The sequence below is a fragment of the Suncus etruscus genome, chromosome 20 (genome assembly GCF_024139225.1).
Source record: "Suncus etruscus isolate mSunEtr1 chromosome 20, mSunEtr1.pri.cur, whole genome shotgun sequence".
Classification (NCBI taxonomy): Eukaryota; Metazoa; Chordata; class Mammalia; order Eulipotyphla; family Soricidae; genus Suncus; species Suncus etruscus.
In genome coordinates, this window is record NC_064867.1 from 41,721,157 (window position 1) to 41,743,959 (window position 22,803).

At 45.3% G+C, this 22,803-nt stretch overlaps 1 protein-coding gene across 1 annotated transcript; it reads left to right on the forward strand.

Annotated features, from left to right (window-relative positions):
- The first annotated feature begins 443 nt into the window (after positions 1–443).
- CRBN (cereblon) lies at positions 444–21,931 on the forward strand. Its single transcript, XM_049766291.1, has 11 exons — positions 444–536; positions 5,223–5,335; positions 7,061–7,263; positions 8,805–8,954; positions 13,593–13,752; positions 17,044–17,106; positions 18,099–18,183; positions 18,921–19,036; positions 19,467–19,531; positions 19,725–19,856; positions 20,945–21,931. The coding sequence occupies exons 1-11, from the start codon at positions 470–472 to the stop codon at positions 21,129–21,131; spliced, it is 1,341 nt and encodes a 446-aa protein (XP_049622248.1). The 5' UTR covers positions 444–469; the 3' UTR covers positions 21,132–21,931.
- The last annotated feature ends 872 nt before the right edge of the window (positions 21,932–22,803 follow it).

Genomic DNA, 22,803 nt, shown 5'->3' on the forward strand with positions numbered 1-22,803 from the left:
TGAGCCCGCCCTTTGTGAGTATCCCCGCCCCCTTCCCCTTCTAACCAATAGCCTTTGAGGTTTCGCCCCTGTCCGGGCTTCCTATTGGCTGCGCTCCCTGCCAATTTTATCCACTGGCCTCTGAGATTCCTCCTCAGCGAGTGAGCCCGCCCTTCCCCGAGCCCCCAGTGGCCGCGCCCCCTGACCATCTTAACCAATGGCTTTCGAGGTTCCGCCCTCTCTCGGCGTCCCATTGGTCGCGCTCCCTGCCAATCTTAACCACTGGCCTCAGAGCCCGGCCCTCGAGCCTACCATAGTGGCCACGCCCACTTCCCGTTTTAACCAATAACCTTCGAGGTCCCGCTTCTCTCGATCCTCTCATTGGCCGCACCTCGCGTCCGTCTTGGCCGCGCCCCTTGTTGGCCCCGCCCCGCGTTTCCCGGCCTGCCCCGCGCGCTGCCTTCCCGGCCTGCCCCGCGGGTCAACAGACATGGCCGGCGAGGGCGAGCCGCAGGACGCTGCGCACAACATGGGCAACCACCTGCCGCTGCTGCCAGGTGAAGGTCGGCGCCGGCGCCGCCGGGGGGCGCTCTCTGGGCCGCGGAGGCCGGGAAACCCGGGCGGACTGCCTGGAGGAGGCGGCCTTCTGCGCTTGCTGCGCCTGGGCCTGCAGCCTGGGCCTGGGAGGGAGCTTGGCTGCTGCTGCGGAGGGAGAGAGCCCGGGGGGATGGAGTACGTCCAGGGATGTGCGTGCAGAAACGTGTGTGTGTTTGTGTGTCTGTGTGTGTTTGTGTATGTCAAGGGGGGAGCCCAGGGATCTCGCTTGCTTGGGTCCAGGAACATGCAAAAAACTCGTGTGTGTGTGTGTGTGTTTGTGTGTCTGTGTGGTTTTGTGTGTCATTGAGTCCAGGAACATGCAGAAAACTCAAGTGTGTGTGTGTGTGTGTGTGTGTGTGTGTGTGTGTGTGTGTGTGTGTCAAAGAGGGAGCCCAGGGATTTTGCTTGGAAAAATTGGGTCCAAAAATATGTGTGTTTGTGTGTCTGTGTGTGTGTGTGTGTGTGTGTCAAGGGGTTACCCCAGGGATCTCGCTTGCTTGGGTCCAGGAACATGCAGAAAACTCAAGTGTGTGTGTGTGTGTGTGTGTGTGTGTGTGTGTGTGTGTGTGTGTGTGTGTGTGTGTGTGAAAGAGGGAACCCAGGGATTTTGCTTGGAAAAATTGGGTCCAAAAATATGTGTGTTTGTGTGTCTGTGTGTGTGTGTGTCAAGGGGTTACCCCAGGGATCTCGCTTGCTTGGGTCCAGGAACATGCAGAAAACTCAAGTGTGTGTGTGTGCGTGCGTGTGTGTGTGTGTGTGTGTGAAAGAGGGAGCCCAGGGATTTTGCTTGGAAGAATTGGGTCCAAAAATATGCAGAAACGTGTGTGTGTTTGTGTGTCTGTGTGTGTCAAGGGGGTACCCCAGGGATCTCGCTTGGGTCCAGGAACATGCAGGAATCTCTGTGTGTGTGTGTGTCTGTGTGTGTTGGGGAGGGAAGAATTGGGTCCAGAAACATGCAGAAAACTCGTGTGTGTGTGTGTGTGTGTGTGTGTCAAGGGGAGAGCCCAGGAATTTCTCTTGGGTCCAGAAACATGCAAAAACCTCAGTGTGTATATGTGGGGGTGTGTGTCGACTTTAGAATGGAAGAATTGGACCCAGAAACATGCAGAAGTGTGTGTGTGTGTGTGTGTGTAACTTGTGTGTGTGTCAGCTTTAGGAAGGAAGAATTGGGTCCAGAAACATGCAGAAGCACGCATGCATGTGTGTATGTCTGTTTGGAAATTGGGGGAGCCCCATACCGCACCCGCAATGCCCAGGGATTTCTCTTGGTGCTGCTCAGGGGGACCCACATGGAATGACATTGATCCAACTCTGATCAAACTTCTGCAAGGCCATCTCCCTGGCCTATCCAGTGGCTCCTACCATTCATTGCAGGAAACATGCATGGTCTAGGGTTCGATAAAACCTAAATGCTGAGTTTGACAGCTCGCTAGTACCAACATCCTTCCCTGTAGATCTAAGTGTGTTCTAGCCCTGTAGGACTAGTGTGTGCTTATGGGAAGCAACTGGAGGAGAAAGTTGCTGGTGGACTGGTGGTGGACAGATGGACCCAGGGAGGAGATTGTTTTTTTAGGGTCACAGCGAGGGCCATAGGACTCTCTCAAGCTAGCCGGACTGCACTAACATGGATGCCTGTTGGCACCAAGGAGCCAAATCTGCTGCTGTGAGCTGTGGAAACATTATCTGGGTTGTTCTCTAGATGCCAAATCCTGGAGGCTGGAGGCTGCCCTTCTCTTTGTACTCCTGTGTGAGATGAGTCACTAAACTCCAATCACTCTGGAACTCTGCACTGTCAGCTGGGAGAAATCCTAAGCGTCAGGATCCAGGGCATTCGTCAATACAATAATGATTTTTTTCCCAATCCTATCTGGGTTTTTTCTGTCAAGAAACAAAGCATTGCCCGTGTAGGAGTTGTTTGCAAGAGTGGTCCTTGCCAAAAGCTGAAGAGATGGTTTGATATGAGGAGATATAGGTAGGAGAACTCTAGATAAACATAAAGTAGAAGGGACTACACTGCATGGATAAGAAAAATTACTACATATGAAGAAATCATGTAGAGACTAGCATCCAGACAAGGGGACACGTATATTTTAAATTTAGGTGTTGAATCTTTTTGTTTGTTTGTTTGTTTGTTTGTTTGTTTTGGTTTTTGGGTCACACCCGGCAGCCTCAGGGGTTCCTCCTGGCTCTATGCTCAGAAATCGCTCCTGGCAGGCTCTGGGGGACCATATGGGATGCTGGGATTCGAACCACTGACCGTCTGCACCCAAGGCAAATGCCTTACCTCCATGCTATCTCTCCAGCCCCAAGAGTTGAATCTTTTAAGTTTTCTCTATTTGGACAGCAAAGTGGTTCTCCACTCTCCATGGCATTCGAAGTTGTGCATTCAGAATTTTTTAAGAGCAGGGATTCCATTCAGACTGATTTCTCCCTGGTTTAGATTTTTCTGTATTATCTATTACTTGGTGAAACATTGAATAGTCTTTAGAAGAAAAGTTGTGTGGTGTTCAGTCATAGATCGCTTGGATATAAATTGAAATAATTTGTTGTTCTCTTAAGCAAAACCTTTCTTAACAATTCATGAGCAGGAAGTCAGTCCAAGGTAGCTGCCATATTGAAAATAAATGTTTTTTTATGTCCAGAACTGGGCTGGAAGTGAAATTATAGCTTACATTTTCTTTGAGTTAAAAATGCATAAACAAAGGAAAGACTCAGTAAAAGAATTGTGATCGTTTTGGATATTTCCTTGGGGTATTTAAAATCCAGAGCTGTGAGGTCAGGCATGAGATTCGTAGAAACCTTTATGAATTCTTCATCTAGGCCAGGACCTTGTAGTTCCAACACTTTAGATATTTGGGGCTGGGGGTACTTGATGGTGGTCTGTGGCTTGCAGGAGGCTCCAAACCTTGTAGCCTCTACCCAGTAGGTACCAGGTTTCTCCCCAAACCTCTCCATTTCCAAACATCTCATGAGGGGCAGAATACCCCCCAGATAACCCACTCTAGGTAAGGAAATTTGTCCCCCGGCTGTCATGATGAACTGGTGAATGTTTCTGTGACCTTCATGCCAGTATTTAGGACTGTCATGTTTTTAAAATAGATTTGTATCGCTTCCATCAAAGAATGTATAGAGAAGTAATGAAGATAGTTTTGTTGAAAAAGTTTTCTGTTTTGTGCAAGTTTTAAAATAACGAGGGAGATTTCATATGAAAATGAGTGAAAAGGTTCTCAGTTTTTAATCTTGTACTGGCAGTTGGGAAGTGATGTCACTTGGGACATTGAAAAACCTGCTTTGGGCCAAGTGATACTGATCTTCCTTAGCTTCGGTTATTGGCTCTTCTTCCTTCATTTCTCCCTCATTCCTGATGCCTATCTTCCATGGGAACTCCTTTTCGTTTGTTTGTTTTTGTTTTTGTTTTGGGTCCACATCTGGTGGTACACAGGATTTCTGGCAGGGATAGGGAAAACTTAAATGGAGCTGGGAGCTTTGAAAGAACTTTAGAGGTTGTCTTATTTCTGTCAGTCATTCTTCAGATGAGACAGGTGGAAAGGTCTTGAGTTCTGTAAGGTGTTCTAACTACTTCCAGGGAGAGAGCAGAGCCAAAACAGTACCCAGGTTGAAGAGTTTCAAAAAATTCATACAGCTATTCCCCATAGGTGCATGCTATGTAGACTGTCTCCTATCCCTGGGAGCCTTGGTAAAGTTTGGGAGGGGGTGTTCCTTTCATTTATTTAAAGAAGGTAGATTTCTAGGGGTGAGGTAGGCAGTGTAATTGAGGAGTAACTCAGGTTACTCCTGGCTCTGTACTCAGAAATTGCACCTGGCAGACCTTGGGACCATATGGGATGCCGGGGATTGAACATGGGTTGGTCACACGCAAGGCAAACGTCCTACTCACTGTGGGAGTAGTGCTCAGCCCCCGGAGTAATTTTTTCTGAAAAGTGGATGGGGCAATAAGCCATATAAGGCTGGGAATCTAGTGCTATGATTTGTTTTCGAAGAACGCAATGTGGAAGGAAAGGAGAAAAAAGATTTTTCACAGAGGAAGTGTATGTCCTGTCTGGGCCAGGTGGTTAAGGTCTCTCAGCATCCCCAGTGACCAGTTTTACTTGTGCTCTTGCTGGAGCCCTTTAGCCCTTCAGCCCTTCAGCCCTTCAGCCCTTTAGCCCTATGCTCTCCCCGCTCCCCGGATCTCTGTTTTATGGTGGGAGAGGCAGTCCTAATGGAGGGACTGGATGGCGTGCCTTTTGGGCCTCAGAGACCTGCTCTGCCCAACAAGGTTAATGCTCCATGATGGCGGTCTGGTGGGCATTCTAGATGGACTACATTGGACAGCATAGGAGAAGGAAATGTGAGAGAAAGGGGCATTGGCTCATCCTGTCTACCACCACCCTCATAGGTAACCCATGGGACACATTTATAGGTTACCTGGAGTGAAGTGGGCACAAGGTAGACCAAGCTGTGTTCTTTCTGTCTTGGCTGAAAATCTTAAACTATGCTAAAATAAAACTTTTGTTAAAAATAGAGACAAAGCCAAACTAGACCCCAACCTTCCCAAACTAGACCCCAACCTTCCTAGACCCCAATCTTCCTTGAAAGGAAGATTCGTTCATCGCTCGTTTTGTTTTTTCTTTCTACTTTTATAGCCGAGAGTGAGGAAGAAGATGAAACTGAAATGGAAGTCGAAGATCAAGACAGCAAAGACGCCAGGAGACCAAACATCATCAATTTCAATACCAGTCTGCCAACAGCACATTCGGTATGTAATGTAGTGACAGATCCAGTATGATAGAAAATCTCTCTTTTTTTTTAATCTTTTATTGAAACCACTGTAATTTATAAAGTTCTTCATAAAAACAACAATACCGATTTTTCTCCACCCATGTTCCCAGAATGCATTCCATGCCACCACCCCTGCCTCCAGCCTGCCAGCAAAACAGGCCCATTTTAAGTTTTGATTGTTAAGAGTTTGGGTCTCATGGTTTCATTGTTGTTGACTCCAGCCTGCATATTTATTTCTGTCTTTTCTTGTTTTGTTTTGTTTTTTTTCAGGCCACACCCATTTGATGCTTAGCTCCTGGCTAAGCGCTCAGAAATTGCCCCTGGCATGGGGGGACCATTTGGGATGCTGGGGGATCGAACCGCGGTCCTTCCTTGGCTAGCGCTTGCAAGGCAGACACCTTACCTCTAGCGCCACCTTCCCAGCCCTAGTTCTGTCTTTTCTTAACACCACAGTGCACATGAAACCTCTTGGTCCTTGGCTCCCGTTCTTTCATATTTGTGTGTTTTCTTCTCCACTCCTCCACTCAATTTCTTTCCTTCTCTTCACTATACCTGGGGCCAAGAGTATTCTAGACAACTTCCATTTAAGCCATTGCATTTTTCATGCGGTTACGCTAACTACCACATCGAAGTGGTTTATCCTCCTTCTTTTGACTTACTCATTTAACCTAATATCTTCTAGTTCCATTCATGTAACTGCAAATTGCATGACTGCATCATTCCTTACAGCTATGTAGTATTTCGTTGTATATATGTACCACATCTTCACAATCCACTCATCTGTTTTTGGACTCCTAGGTTGATTCCAGCTCTTAGCTATTTTACTGAATGCTGAAATGAATATCTACAAACATCTTTTTGGATCAGTGTTGTAGAACATACATCTTTTAAAGTGTCTAAGTGGCTGAGTTTCAATATTATTCTTCCCCAGTAAAACTGTGGGTAAAGACGTGAGCAGTTTGCCAGTAGAGCAGACAGTAACACTTAGGTGGTTTCATTCTATGTCTTGGCATAAAGCATCATATTTGTGCGCAGGGAGCTTCTAAACTTTGCTTCACACTAAGCTGTTAATGTTTTATACTTATCATTGTGATATTTGAACATAGAGATGTTTCTTCATCAAAAAAAAGAAAATTTGGGGTGGGGATTTGCCGTACCTGGCTCTGCACTCAGGAATTACTCCTGCCAGTGCTTCAGGAACCACATGGAAAGTCCAAGATAGAACTTGGGTCAGCTGTGTACAAGGCCAATGCCCTACCTGCTGTATTCTTTCCAGTCCCCTAATAAAATTTTTGTTTTGTTTTTGGGTCACACCCGGCAGTGCTCAGGGGTTCCTCCTGGCTCTACGCTCAGAAATCGCTCCTGGCAGGCTCGGGGGACCCTATGGGAAGTCGAAATTCGAACCACCGTCCTTCAGCATCTAAGGCAAATGCCCTACCACTGCGCTATCTCTCAGGCCCCCAATAGAAATGTTTTTAACTTAAAAAGTTGCTCTTGAATCTGATTTTTTTTTCCATCCCCAAAATGAGAAACTCCAGTCAAAATTCAGTTTTCATGCAAAAGGCAGAGAGGCCAGGCTGATGGCTGTAGTCAGAGCTTTCCCTCCTCTTTGCACTGGTTCATAATCTGGTTCGTTTGTAGCCTGGGAGTGCGTCTAGTTCTACGCATCTTTGTAACCGGCTGTCGCTCTCTGCTCTCTCAGTACCTGGGTGCGGACATGGAGGAGTTTCATGGCAGGACTTTGCACGACGATGACAGCTGCCAGGTGATCCCCGTGCTGCCCCAGGTAATGATGATTCTCATTCCCGGGCAGACCTTGCCGCTGCAGCTTTTCAGCCCACAGGAAGTCAGCATGGTGCGGAACCTCATTCAGAAGGACCGGACCTTTGCCGTCCTTGCCTACAGGTAAGACGTCTGAGGGGACTCACTCTTGCACTCCTTCTTGGGTGCCACGGCAGAGGCCGATGGCGAAGCAAAATTTAGGATGCTTGGTTTACTGTCACACAGTGGCTTGGCATGTGAGGTTCATTTACATTTATTACAGAAATTTCATGAGTAGAAATTGGAGTCTTGTTGTCTTTCGTTAGTCCCATCAAAACCCTTAGACTTGGGCCCGGAGAGATAGCACAGCGGCGTTTGCCTTGCAAGCAGCCGATCCAGGACCAAAGGTGGTTGGTTCAAATCCCGGTGTCCCATATGGTCCCCTGTGCCTGCCAGGAGCTATTTCTGAGCAGACAGCCAGGAGTGACCCCTGAGCACCGCCGGGTGTGGCCCAAAAACAAAAACCAAAAATAAAAAAAGAAAGAAAGAAGGAGGGCCCGGAGAGATAGCACAGCGGCGTTTGCCTCGCAAGCAGCCGATCCAGGACCAAAGGTGGCTGGTTCGAATCCCCGTGTCCCATATGGTCCCCCGTGCCTGCCAGGAGCTATTTCTGAGTAGACAGCCAGGAGTAGCCCCTGAGCAACGCCGGGTGTGGCCCAAAAACCAAAAAAAAAAAAAAAAACCCACTTAGACATTTACCTTACCATAAACTTTCTGGTATTTTGAAGTCGTGTTATTCATTAAGATTTAATGGAAAGGGCCAGAGAGATAGCATGGAGGTAAGGCATTTGCTTTGCATGCAGAAGGAAGGTGGTTCGAATCCCGGCATCCCATATGGTCCCCCGAGCCTGCCAGGAGCGATTTCTGAGTGTAGAACCAGGAGGAACCCCTGAGCACTGCTGGGTGTGGCCCAAAAACAAACAAACAAACAAAAGATTTCATGGAAAACACTTTTATAAGACTACTGATTTAAAGAGTGAGAGATTTTGTGTTGTAATGTAAATGATTACTTTTACAAAAGAGGCACTTACTTGTATTTTTCCTCTCCAAAAGTTCCTTATTACAAGGGCCGGAGAGATAGCACGGAGGTAGAGCATTTGCCTTGCATGCCGAAGGGCCGTGGTTCGAATCCCGGCAATCCCATATGGTCCCCCAAGACTGCCAGCGTGATTTCTGAGCGTAGAGCCAGGAGGAATCCCTGAGCGCTGCCGGGTGTGACCCAATTACAGACCCATGGTCAATTGAGAAAGGGTTTCATGTACCCTCTTGTAACCAAAGGGAATCAGCAGTCGGGCAGGAAATGTACAGACAAAGCTTCATCCCAGAACCATGTTAACAAGCAGATGGCCTGCTGAAAAGAAATAACGTTTGATTTTACAAATGATAAAATCCCCTCCTAGGTCATATTCAGTGGCTAGAAATAGACGCTGTTCTTCAAGAGCCCCAATTGTACTGATGGAAGCTTCAGTAGATCAATTGCCCGTGTGAGTTTAGAATAAAGAAAACCATTAGTTTGCCAGTGAGCTGATCGCTGTAAGTTGTTCTCCTACGTGTGTGCTTCTGTCAAATCCGCTTAATTGGAAAGTTAATGTTGGAAATGCTTCCTTTGAAAATCGCCTCGGAAGCAACGTCCAGGAGCGAGAGGCACAGTTTGGAACAACCGCAGAGATCTACGCCTACCGAGAAGAGCAAGATTTCGGAATCGAGATCGTGAAAGTGAAAGCAGTTGGAAGGCAAAGGTTCAAAGTCCTGGAGCTCAGGACCCAGTCCGATGGGTAAGTGAAAGGCTAGACTACAGGGTCGACTTTATGGATGGAAATCATCCGGGCAGTTTTAGGGACTTCACTCTCACTCCTTCCCTAGAAGTGGCTTGAACAAGGATGAGGCTATAGCGTCTTTCTGAAGGATTCTCAGGTCGTTCTCGGGTCCCACCAAATTTGGTGGCAGTGGGAAAAGTCCCTTGGGTCCTGCCAGTCAGAGTTTCGTGGTCTGCCTGTGCTTTAGGACTGTGTTGTTGGCAGCATGTATGTGGCGTAGCTGAGTGCCTGTCTTCTGTGAACTTTCCTGTCAGCCACAGAGCTTGACTCCATTAATAGGGCCCAGGAACACTGTGTTCTGCAGTCTACAGAGTGCAGAGACCCTCTGGGTCCACTTCTATGGCACTTTCTCTTTTCACTGGCCTTCATGGGTCAGGCCCATTCTGAAAACCCAGCTGTCCCGTGTGCCCTTTTCAAAACACCAGCAACATTTTTCTTGATAGCTTATCTCTTCGGGGTGTGGCCTCCACTCTGGCCCTGAGAATGCCTTAAAAAGACCGAGTCCTGAGTTCCAGTGTGTCTTAGTGAACTACAGCCAGAGTTGAGAAAAGGCCTCTGTGCTGCTCAAATAATGTCTCCTGAACATTTGGAAAGGAAAGGGTGTTTTAAGTTCTAAAACCGAGCATGAGCTGAGCGAAGGCAAGACATTTTTGCTGCGTAAGTAATACACAAATAGCAAATATGACTGAGTTCAAAAACATTGCCAGGCAGTTGGGGTCCTAAAAGTGTCTGGAGGAAGGAAGCTGGGGGTGTCAGAGCTTTCAGAGATGCAGCTCTCAGCTCTCTCCCTTCCTGATGCCCCCAGAACATGGCCTCTGCGTGCCTCCCCAGCTTCAGCCCTCATTACAGCTCCCTTCCTGGTACTCTCAGAACCTAATCTTTGTGGGGCTTCCCAACTTCAACTCTTTCTCAAAGTCATCACAGTTGTATGTGTCTGTCTTTCTCGGTAGATTTGTAGCTCAACGTCTGCCTGTTGGGCCCAAGGGTCTTAAATGTGATCTGAATGACCGATGGTGGGGCACAGTTGGCTCTGACAAGCTGCTTTGGATTTTACTAACTGCTGTATTTTAAATGCCTTCAAGCCTCATGTTTGCACAGTTTTGATTATTTGTGGGGATGTTTCATCCTGCACAGGCTCTCAGACAACCCTGTGAAGACGCATACCACTGGGTCACTGAGGAAATTAAGGCCGATTTAAAAGTGCCTCAAGACAAATGGAAATGGAAACTACCTGGGAGGAGAAGTGAAAGTGGTACCTAGAGTGGAGTTGATAGTAATTGAGGTATCTGAGAATCAAGGCAACTTTACCTCACAGCTAAATCAGTGGGGAATAAGATAACCCAAAGTGACTGGAAGGATAGAAATCATAAAAGTCAGAGCAGAAATAAATGAAATAGGAAATAGTTTTGTTTTGGGGGTCACACTGGGCAGTGTTCAGGACTTAACCCATGTCTCTACACTCAGGAATTACTCTTGGCGGTATTTGGCTGCCCATAGGGAATCAAACCCAGGTTAGCTGCTTGAAAGGCAAGCTATCTCATTGCTGTACTATATCTGCAGCCCCCAAGAACAAAATATTCTTTAAAAATACAATTAGAGAGCTGGTTTTTTCAAAAGATAAATCAAAAGACCCTTAAGTAGACTTATAAAGAAGGGGAAATACTCAATAAAGTCAAGTTTAAAAGAAAACTTAAGTACAGAATAAATTATAGGTAGTGGGCTCTGGTAAAAAGTTATGACAACACATCTGTTAGCCTATAGAAACTTAGGTAACTATCCAACATTCTGATACTGAAACAAGAAGAAAGTAAAATATCTGCATAATGATCCATTCCCAGGCATGAAAATTAAAAGTAATAATAGGGGCAGATTGCTTACCATGTATATGGCTGAACTGGATTTGATCTCCTACACCCCTTATGTCTCCTCCAGCCCCTACCTGAGCCCGACCAGGAAGGATCCCTGAGCACTACTGGTTGTGGCCCAGGAACAAAAAAAGAGGAGGTATTAAATATTTAAAAATAACTCCCAAAAATAATAGTCCTGGACCAGCCAATTTTATCCGTTCTAAGAAAATAATACATTTTCGGGCTCTTTGAAAAAAAAAATCAAGTATATTTTCTGAGTTCAACATTATCTTGATACCAAACCAGGCAGGAAATCACCCTTAGATACACAAAGGCCAGTATCTCTGAGGAGCACAGATGCAAAATTTGTCAACCAGGTACTACTACCAGGACACTCAACAATGCTTCAGAGGATCAGATATCACGAGTAATAGAGTTCATGGCATGGATGCAAGAATGATTTGATAAGCAAATCAGTAAGGCATCAATCATCAGTAAAAGCAAAGAGAAAAATAAATCGATGCTGAGAGGGCATCAAACAATTTTCAGTGTCCATAAAATTTCAGTGTACTCAGTAGAATGGAACAGGTGAAACAGAATTTAAAGCTGAGTAATCCACATATTTGTCCAGGTCTACGATGCATGATCGAAGGCAATATAATGGAGAAAGAAGGGTTTCTTCAACCAGTGGTTTTAGGATCCAGGCTGCTCTTTGATACCTGTTCAAAACTTAACTCAAAATGAGTTTGAGATCTCAAAAATATAACTGGAAAATATGTGGAAGATAGCAGGAGAAATTTTTCACGATGTCATTAGACTTGTCTTTGAAGAATTGAACCCAGTAGCAAAAGAAATGAAAGTAAAGATAAACTGTTATGTTACTCAATTGATAAAACCTTTATGTGGCAATAGAAAACAAAAACCAAGGAAAGAATATTTATATCTAATAAGGAGCTAATACAGGTATATAGACAACAAAAACTACTTGGATGCCCTGAGGACAGGTTTCACAAACGGTTAGAAGGTTGGTAGGCATATGGGCACAATAGGGAGATGCACTTTGAGACCACAGACGAATACCTCTTGCATCTGAATCGCTGGCATCAGAAATAAATGGGAGAGGGTCTTGAGATGGAGTTTTCATGCACTGTTGGTAGGATTCTCTATTGGTGCAACCTTTTGGGGGGAAAGTATAGCTTTCTAAAATGAAAATAACTCCCCTTATGGATCAAACCCATCTTGGAATATCTATCTATACAAACAGTGCCAAAATATTGTCACAAGTTTATCCAGCCCAGCACTGCAGCATTGTCTACATCAGCTAAGATAAGAGTTTTCAGTGCCATTTGATAAATGATGGGTAAAGATATGGAACAATTCTTCCATGGAACACTAGTCAGCTATCAAAAAGATCAAAGTGTGCCATTTCTACCTCATGGCAGGAGCTGTCCTAGATATGAAGCCAGGGGTTGTTCACACAGATGAGTCCAAATAAGACTTTTGATTTACTTCAAAACGAAGTCAGGCAGAAGGAAAAAGGACAAGTGTTGGGTCATTTCGCCCATGTGGGTTATATATGGAAATAAAAAGATAACTAAAAATAAATAAGTAGGCCTTGACCACAATGCAAATGTGAGACTGCGTGGAGGATGATAGGAAGGAGGACAGCGTACAAGGGGAAAATTGGAGATGCCTCTTACTGAGCACTAGGCCATTTTTCAGTTGACCTGTTTTTCTGATGCGTTTCCAAAGCCACATGGTTACAATTTTGCATTTAAGGCAGAAAGGAATTAATGTTGTGGTTCTAATATAGTGATGTGTCCGGAAGTTCCTTAGCTGTCATCAAATAAGTAGAAGTACAGGATTTCTTTCATGCTTAAGACATTTCTGGTCAGCGATTAACACGAAAGACCGCTCACCATGACAGAGCAGCGGCTTTCAGAGTACTTATTATCTGGCTTTTAAATGAGCTGCTACCACGTACATGTCACAAGTACTTGAGAAGAACAATGCCTTATGGGAACTCAGACTCTTCAGTACTACCCACCAGGCAATAAAATAGGATACTGTGACTAATGGTCATTTCACATTTGAAAGGTGAGAGGGAATAATTGTGAGAGGTCAGAACTGATCATCCTCTTGATTCTTTGCACATTGAAAGAAGTGAGAAATAAGGAACAGACAGAACAGTGCAGGCTGCGTGAAGTTATGTCATCTTGGATTCATCTGTGTCAATGCTCCTGTCTTTTCGCTGTCTGTTCCTCAGATGATCTGTGAAGTGCATTTGGGGTGACATCAAGCAGATAAGGAGAGGGGTAGGGTAGGTTGCTTAGGAGTACCTAAGAGAGGGCCCGGAGAGATAGCACAGTGGCGTTTGCCTCGCAAGCAGCCGATCCAGGACCAAAGGTGGTTGGTTCGAATCCCGGTGTCCCATAGGGTCCCCCGTGCCTGCCAGGAGCTATTTCTGAGCAGACAGCCAGGAGTAACCCCTGAGCACCGCCGGGTGTGGCCCAAAAACCCCCCAAAAAAAAGAAAGAAAAGAAAAATTACAAATTAACTCCAGAGTCTATATACTCTTTTTAAAAATTACAGCTTCTTTTTAAGAATTGTATAAATGTCAACATTTGATGAGCATGTTTTTTTTAAAGATTATGGAAATAGTATTTAAAGTTACCCATTATGTTCAGAAATGTAATAGAGTTAGTTTACCATGAGAAATGAATGCCATGCTTGGTTCCCTCTGTTCCAGAATCCAGCAAGCTAAAGTACAGATCCTTCCTGAATGTGTGCTGCCTTCGACTATGTCGGCGTTTCAGTTAGAATCCCTCAGTAAGTGCCAGATATTTCCTTCAAAACCGCTCTCGTGGGAAGACCAGTATTCATATAAGTGGTGGCAGAAATACCAGAAGGTGAGACATGAACTTTTTCTACATCTTCTTAAAATGAAGACAGGTTGCTTTTTCCTGTTTGAAAAAAAAAGAAAGACAATTAACCCCCCAGGATTCATTCCCGGACAACTTCTGGGGCAGTTCTTCAGCTGTGTTTGATCAGAGCTGGCACTTCTAAAAATGCCATGACAGCTGTTTATGCTGTAGAAGTAGTTTGAAAAAGTCACAGAATGTCAACTATAAGTGTGTTTGCCATTATGCTTACTGACATATTAATATAGCTCGTGATTTTTAATTCTGCAGAAATTTTTGCTGAGCTCTGATTAGATCAATGGTTTGACTTCAGTCATAAGCACATGCCTTGAATAAGGGTTCAGGGTAATGAGATTAGGGTAGGGCTGATTAGTGTTGAAAGAAAAGCTTTCCCCTTGTTTGATTTTTGTCTGGGGGCCATACCTGGTTATGCTCAGATCTGACTCCTGGCTATCCTCAGGGGCCACATGAGATGCTGGAGATGGAACCCAGGTCAGCACTGGGCAAAGCAAGCACCCTACCTGCTGAACCATATATCACTCTGGCTTTTTTTGCTTTTTTGCTGCACAGTGCCATCACAGATTGCCTTGAGACTCAGTGCTGTTTACAGCCCTTGCTGGTTTGAGCATTCATTCTTCTGGATATATCCACTTGGTTAGAGCTTTCTTCCTAGAGCAAAAATGATGAAGTCTCTTTCTGCTCATTTTGAGATGTAGTCATTCCAAGTATAAAGTAGCTGTAGTTAATTATTATTGTCTGAGAGAAAAGATGACTTGACTCCTTGCTAGCTTTGAAATAGATTGTCTGAAATAACGGGAAACATGAAAGCAAACGTTTTCCATTGGCACCTGAAAATTCCCGCATTGCTCATCCCTTACTTGCCTAGCAGGATAGCGAAGATTTGGGTTGCGGTATGAATCAGTGTTGGATACCAGTTCAGCTCCGTGTGGAGTATTTGCAAGGGGGCCTCAGGGACGGCTTCTTCTTTTAAACGTCTCCAAAGAGGACTTGGTGTGACATGGTGCCTGCATGGGCCCTGGGCTCACAGCTGGTTTCTGGAAGCTTCTTGATAAAGGCTTGAGTCTGTCTTCGAGACGATTCTGATGGCAGGGCCATGCTTAGCCTGCACAAAGACTTCCGGACTACCAGAGTTTGGGAACTTAGCAATAATGAAGCAGCTGTGGGACTCTTTCCTAGAGCTGTGCAGTGCTATTTTTTTTTTTCAAATCTGATATATCTTCCCATATCTGTTCTCTTATTTCAGCAGTAGAAAGAGGAAGATTTTCTGTCGCCACTTTAGATGTAATTGTGCAAGTAAGTAGCTTGAGAATGGCTCTCTTGGCACAAGAGCAGGAGCAGAGTCGTGGGTTGACTTGAGAGAGCATTGAGTGCTAACAAGCAGGGGCTGTTGTCTGGCACAAGGGTATGTTTAGGGTGACTCCTCGAGATGCTGTCAGCATTCGCCAGAGCAATTGGCATAGTGCGGCTCTGGGTCTTTAGCTTTTTAACTTGTATTAAATTGAACTGTCAGATTAAGTTCTAACCAATGTTTTTTTCTGAAAAATCCTTCATCAAGTAAAGTTGATTAGTTCTTAGTAGAGTTCTCAAAGGAGGCTGAGTCAGTCCCTGGCTTTAAGGGCACAGCGCCCATTGTGTACCTGCCTTGAGAACCATGTCTTGCTCCTCCTGAATCTGCGGGAAGCAAATGAATCAGCTTCTTAAGTGTCATTTTTGTGTGAATTAGGGGTTAAAATCTTCCTGTTGTGTGTTTATCAAGCCCTTGAGCTTGTTGACGTTGAATGGAGATCAGTCTTTGCACCAGGTTGTCTCTGTTAAGAGCAAGAATAGACAGGTGCTGAGATCCAGGAAGTACTGTTCTCTTTGGGACCAGGTCGCTTCCTCGCTTGTCTTAGTTCTCCAGTGAGTCTGGGACTCACACATGGGCCTCCATTTTATTTCCTAAGGATTAAGCAGACAGTGGTCAGGAGTAGAGACATGAAAGGACAGTGGTGCCAAGTGTCCTCACGCCTGTCTGTTTCTCAGACCACTTTTAGAAGGTTCCACTAGTTAAGCTCTTAGTTTCTTAGGTTTTAAATTTGGGTCAGTAGGCCAAGAACAATTGCTCACTGATCTCCTGGCTCCGCCTACAAACTAGATGTACTTGGAGTTGGTCCGCATGCATGCAGAGCCTGGGTGGGAATGGCCAGTGGTGTCCTGTGGAAACATCAGCGCCTCATGGTGTGTTTGCCTACCCCTACAACTAGGTGCCAGGACAGAGTTGCACAGATCTGGCACAGTGGTGCCACTTTGCCCAGGGGCTCAGCCTCCCACCCTCACACAAATGACAGCCTCTACTGTCTGTGTCAGTGTGTGCGTGTGTGTATATGTGTGACGTCACCAGTATGGTCACACCAGGGAATTGTTGGAATGATTCTAAAGTGGTTCAACTAATCAGGTGGCCCTACTCTTCCTACAGATGGGAGTATTCAAGGGTTCTAAGATGTTAACCTTTTTTTTGACCACTTGACCACTGAGGAAATCAGTGATGATAACTAAACAGGAAACATAAAATAACACCTTTTAGTTGGGGGACTGAGTGAGAGGACAGCAGCTAGGGCACTTGCCTTGCATTCACTTAACCCCTATTCAATCCCAGGCACCCCATGTCACCTCCTGAACCTTGCTAAGAGTGATCCCTGAGTACAGAGTCGAGAGTAACCCTGAGCACATTTGGGTGTGACCCAACCTCACCTCTCCCTCCCAATCAAAATGGGAAGAAACGTAATGTTTTCTCCTGTTGTCTGAGCTTCAGGGAAAGGGGGACTTGATGAAGAAATGTAAACTGTGTTATTTGTTAGGTTAAGAGTAATTACAGAGTTTTTACAAAGACAGCCTGGATTGCACTTTGAGGTCTTCATTACAGATAGTAGAAAGTAAGAGTAAAAAAGACGAATGATTTGGTCATAACAGAAATAGACAGCCATCTTGGTTTCTCAAAGTCATCTGTGGCATTGCAAGTCTCCGTTTGGAGCTATCTGAGCATTCTGTCACCACTGCATTTGATGGAGAGAAATACGTGATTGTCCCACTTAGGAACAATCTGTTTCTTTTTAGAATTAGAAAACCTGGACTAGGGATGTGGCTCAGTAGTAGGGCGCTTGCCTTGAGTACGTCAGGCCCTGAAAAATCAAACTTTTGCCTGACGAGAACCAAGATTATTCTCTCTCTACAACAAGAAGCTCTAGTCTGTGGGTCTAATGGGCTTTTCTCTCCCTTCAGAGGAAGTTCCGTTGTGCGAATCTGACCTCCTGGCCTCGCTGGCTCTATTCCTTATATGATGCTGTAAGTACCAACCTAGCGCGTGGGGTTGCCTGGGTTGGTTGTGGCCCGGGCAGAAGGCTCCTAGGGTCTGCGGGACTGATGCCATTCGCCCTGTTAAAAGTAGAATAGGGTTGGAAATGTAACATGATTTAACAAGAATGTGAACTTCAATTTCTATTGTTCTGATGACTTCTGACCTTAGGGCACGCTATCAGGAGACTTCGTAGGATTCGTTCAGCTTATGAAATTGGTGGTTCCAGTGGTAGCTCTATTTAGAAAAGCAAAAAATCCTCATATAAAAATAAAGTTGTTTACTTTGGACATTTGCATTGTATCTCATAGTACCTAGTATTAACTGGTCTGACAACGTGTGTTTTTAAATGCTTACAATTGAAGGCAGGGATGGCTCCACAGTGTAGAGTTCTCTAAGAGGCATGCTGCTAGAAGAGGTCAAAGAGGCTGAGTTTTAGAAAACATACTCAAAAGCCTGCCACCTGTTGTGTTTTGCTACTAATTCTCGGAATATCTATAAAAATGGGCATTATGCAGTTATGCCTGACCTTGTAGCAGACATTCATTTCCTCCATAGTCAGAAGAGAACCAAATAGCTGAGCACCCTGTGTCCAGAACTACAAGAAGCTGCTTCCTTCTATCCTTCAGCAGCACTTGGACCAGAACTACTACTCAGCACTAGAACTTCTGCACACACACCCTGTACAGACAGCTCACAGGCTCTTGAGTGAATAATTATGGACAGACAGACAGCAAGGGCTGGGTCCTGCAGCTGCAAAACCTGAGAAGACTGCAGGGAAAGGGAGGGATCCACTCCTGCACTCTGCTGGGGAAATAGCTCTTCGGGTTCCTAGCCAAGAGAATCCATAAGAGAGGTCTGAGGGAGGCCAGGTCACTCAGAATCCACCACTCCCAGGGTGTTAGTTTTCGAATGCAGGAGAGTCGGACGCCGAATTGTGAAGAGTCTAAACCTTATTCTTGGTCCTTTTCTTTGAAAAAAGGAAACTTTAATGGATAGAATCAAGAAACAGTTACACGAATGGGATGAAAATCTAAAAGACGAATCTCTTCCTTCAAACCCAATTGGTAAGAAAAGGCATTTCCTTCCTGAAGTCTGTCGGGCATCACTATTATGTGCTTTACGTTCAGCAAAGTCAAACTATCTAGTAACATCGCATTCTAAAAAGTTTGCCTCTTCTGCTTTGAGCAGTTGGAAAAATGGCTTTGTGAGTTTTTTCGTCATTTGTTCTTAAAGTTCTGTCAGTAACAATTTTAGTAGATAAGATTTTCACAAAAAGTTTCAGTTGGCGGTCGATGGCCCTCACACGTTTAACAGTTCTCCAGTGTGAAGGTTTTCCTTCCCCTGAATTCTCACACTCTCATTCGCCAGGCACCTCACACCCAAACACTTCCCCAGTGTCTAGGAGGTACAGACCCTTCCCCAGCTATCTCACGCCTGAACAGTACCCAATGTGAAAGCTCTCCTTTCCCTGAAGAACTCCCAGTCAGGGAGAGAGCTCAAACTGCTGGCATGGCTCAGCGTCCTGGGTTGAGCCCCAGAACGGCATCTACGGCCATCTCCTATTCCAATGGGCCTGAGTTTTTGAACTACCAGCCAGCGTGACCGAGTGTGGCTGAGACGTTTATCAAGACACTGACCAGAAAATAGCCAGTGTGAGAAAGGAAAGTCCAGGTTAGCACCACCGTGGGGTTCATTGGATTTCGGGGATGTGCTGGCACTGTGGTGATGATGGGAAGACGTTGTTTCACAGAGACCCACCCGCTCCTTGGCTTTAACACCTGAAAAACCTGCCGTGTCTAAGACTTTTCTTACAGAGTGGCTGCTTGTCTTCCCATCGACGATGTACTGAGAATCCAGCTCCTTAAAATCGGCAGTGCGATCCAGCGGCTGCGCTGTGAGCTGGACATCATGAACAAGGTAAGGACGACAGCAGGCTGGCTGGCTTGTCCCTTCCTGCTGAGTCAACTCTGTGGGTGACATGGACATGGGTAGCGGTAGAGGGTGTTGGGTAACTTGCAGTTAGAGGCATCTCAAGATCACAGTTCAAAGAGTAAGTGCTTCATTTGGGACCATAGAGGTGAAAAATGGGAGTTCTTAAGAAGGAATCGCTTCACTTGGTCTCTGAGAAATACCTTGCTCTACGTGGGCCGGCCACAGTCTCGTATTAGTTGCTGTTTCTTAGACTAGAAAGTCATTCGCTGTAGAATGGAATACATGTCAGATTTAGCGATTTTCTTTTCTGTATTTAGAATGGCATTTTGAAATAATGGGAGGAAATACAAAGCCTTCGAGACATTTCTTAGTGAGATAGTAAATAAAATACTGTCTGTTTTTCTTAACACTTCAGTGCACATCTCTTTGCTGTAAGCAATGTCAAGAAACTGAAATAACCACCAAAACTGAAATATTCAGGTAAGATCTTGATTACATATTTACTCTGCTTGTTTCTGGCATGTGTTCATTTCTTTTTGTTTTGGAGCCATACCCAGTGGTGCTAAGGATTTACTCCTGACTCAGTGCCTGGTAGGTCATTTCTTGCTGTTGAAGACTAACCGTAGCTTTATTTTTCCCCTTTGCCTCCTCCCCCGCTACCTTTCTGCTGAAGTCTGTCCTTGTGTGGGCCGATGGCGGCCTACGTGAATCCTCACGGCTACGTGCACGAGACACTAACCGTGTATAAGGCCTGCAATCTGAATCTGATTGGCCGCGCTTCGACGGAGCACAGCTGGTTCCCGGGGTAAGATGTGCTACTCTTGCCAGGAGCAGAGTTGCCAGGATCTCATTTCAGATCTAGGCTGGGTCACAGAGAACTGAGTTGGAGAAACCTTGTTAGCCTGGCGTGAGTATGATAAGTCAGTGGGAAGGAAGTTGAGTGACCGTAGCAGTCCCCAGACTCTAGCAATGTGTGGGCACTTCCTGAAAACCAGCTGTCTCAGGGCCTAACCGACCTGTTGGGGCACATGGTGGGCCAAGGCAGTGAGTGGGGTCAGAGCAACAACAAATCTCAGAGACTCCTGTCATGCTGCAGGATACCCAAGTCCAAGGCAGGTCCTGAGCAGGACATTGGGAACCCCCTCGAAATGCCTGTTGGCTTTTGCTCAGGATTAAGAGTGATGTGTTTTCACTGGGACCTCCAGCCCTGTCACTTGGCCAGTCCTAAAGCTAGAATTAACTATGGGGAAGGCAGCCAGTGGTTGCAACTCACAGTGTATCTTTAAGGACATACTCCTGTGGGCTTAGAATGATCATCGAATTCCCTGCCAGAGCCCAGAGCACTGGTACAGAAGTTAAGGCATTTGCCTTCTGCACTCTCATCTTCATTTTAAATCTCAGCATGGAGCTAGACGTACCCCCAAACAAATAGTAATATAACTTGCATATCTCTACGGGTAGTTGATGCTTTCTAAGTTGATTATAGAACAAGCAGTGAATTCCAGTGTCCTCTTGGCAGCCAACTGTCCGTAGAGACAAATGATTTTTGGCATTGGAGAAAACCTAAATTTAATAAGAACAGGGTTTGTTTGTTGTGGTCACTGTTGTGCACGGAGGCTCTCGTAGAACAAACCAGTGTCAGTAGTGTACAAGTCACGTTTCTTGGCCCCTCTATGTTCTCTCCAGCCCCCATGTGACTCTTTTATAGGCTTGCATATAAAGAAGAACACACTCTCTAATAGACTGTGCTAGTTTGAACATTTTTGAGGCTTATCAAAGCTCTGAGTATCGGGCCTTCCTCAGCACTAGGGTGGTCTGGTCCTCACAGCTGGACTGATGATGGACAGACACCAGCATCTGTCTCCTTGGCTGACACCTTTCTCACTCGCACAGGTATGCCTGGACCATTGCCCAGTGCCGGGTCTGTGCAAGCCACATCGGATGGAAATTCACAGCCACCAAGAAAGACATGTCCCCTCAAAAGTTTTGGGGCTTGACTCGGTCTGCTCTGCTGCCCATGATTCCAGACACAGACGCCAAAGATGATGTCAGCCCCGACAAAGTGACACTGTGCTTGTAGACAGAGAGGGCAGGGTGAGGTGCTCAGGAGCCAGTGTCGGCTTGGAGGGTCCTTTCTTCCTGCAGAAGTGCACGCTCGGGCAGAGTGGAGATTACTCCCTACACAACATTGGAAGTTGTTGTCATATGAGGTTGGTCGTTGGAAGTATTGTGCTCGAATCACTGCTTCGAAGGCTCAGGCAACAGGTGTAGTCTGTGTCCCTGAGAGAAAGGCAGGCAGTGGACATTCTTGGAAAAGGGCGTTGGTCTTTAGTTTCTCTGACTGATTTGTAAATTTTGAAAATAGTAGAATTAAAATATAGAGCTTGAGCCCCATGTATAGTTTCCATTTCCTTACGTGTCTATACAATGTGCAGAACTATTTGGTGTGTGTGCCCAGTGTTTGAACTCTCCCCTGGTTATTCTATTGCAGAGTTTAATAACATGGTTCAGAAGCTAGACCACGTCCTCTTCACGGGCTAGCGAAGACCCTGTTTTTTCTAGGCTATTTTACTCATTCCTTGTATAGTGAAGAAAATCTGTAAGTAAGCCTAAAGAATGTCCCTTGTTTAAATGATGTAAACTACTCATAAGCAGAGAATGTACATGTAAGAAATCATTTTTAAGAGACTGATTCGCCACCTACCTCTTTGCTTACACGTTTTTAAGGGTTGGAGCCCTTCACACTTGTGTGACCACTTTGGTTTTGATATTCTTTCACTGCTTTACGTAATCCATTTGGACTAACTGGGTACAATACCCAGGGCCAAAATAGACTGTTAAATTTACCAAGATTTTGTCTCCTCCTAAACAGGAATGGTTTTGATATTCCTCTACTAAAATAGACAAGGCTATATCATGTTGCATATTTCAATGAAGAGTAAATGAAAGAAAGAAACTCCAGAATGCTGTAATGTTCTTTCGTACTAATTTATTATGTCCTTGGGGTTGTCTCCCCCTCTGGATGTTCGACATTGCTCTTTGGGAAGGTTGGGAAGAGATTTTTGTCTGGGGGCCAATAGAATGTTCGGCAACAGCAGTAACATCCCAACTCCCAAAATAATTTCCCTAAGAGGGTCGTCCCACATTTCCCCCCACCATGGTTGTAATCACAGAATGTTATATATTGTTTACCGACACTTGCAAATAAAATTTTCTGCTGTGTACGAATATATGCACATGGTATTTTATACATAACGAAAAAACAACCCTCTGAATGGTGACCCTGAACCCTTCCTAGGAATTATGTTGGCACCAAATAGTGTATTTCAGTAGAACTCTTTCCTCACCATGTAGTTTTTGTTTGTTTGTTTGTTTCGGCCACACCCGTTTGATGCTCAGGGGTTACTCCTGGCTAAGTGCTCAGAAATTGCCCCTGGCTTGGGGGGACCATATGGGACGCCAGGGGATTGAACTGCGGTCCTTCCTTGACTAGCGCTTGCAAGGCAGACACCTTACCTCTAGCGCTACCTCTCCGGCCCCATCACCATGTAGTTTTAAGTGTTTTCATTCCTACACGTTGCCTCTTCGTGCTGCTATGCCTCCTTTCTTTTTAAGTGAGTATATTGTACAGATTCTTTCGAAACGTTCAAAAATCTTTTATTAGCATTCAGAATTGCTAGTCGCCTTCAGAACAAATAGATGTTATCTTATATAACTAGGAAAATTACTTGTAAGATAGGAAACTGTAGCAG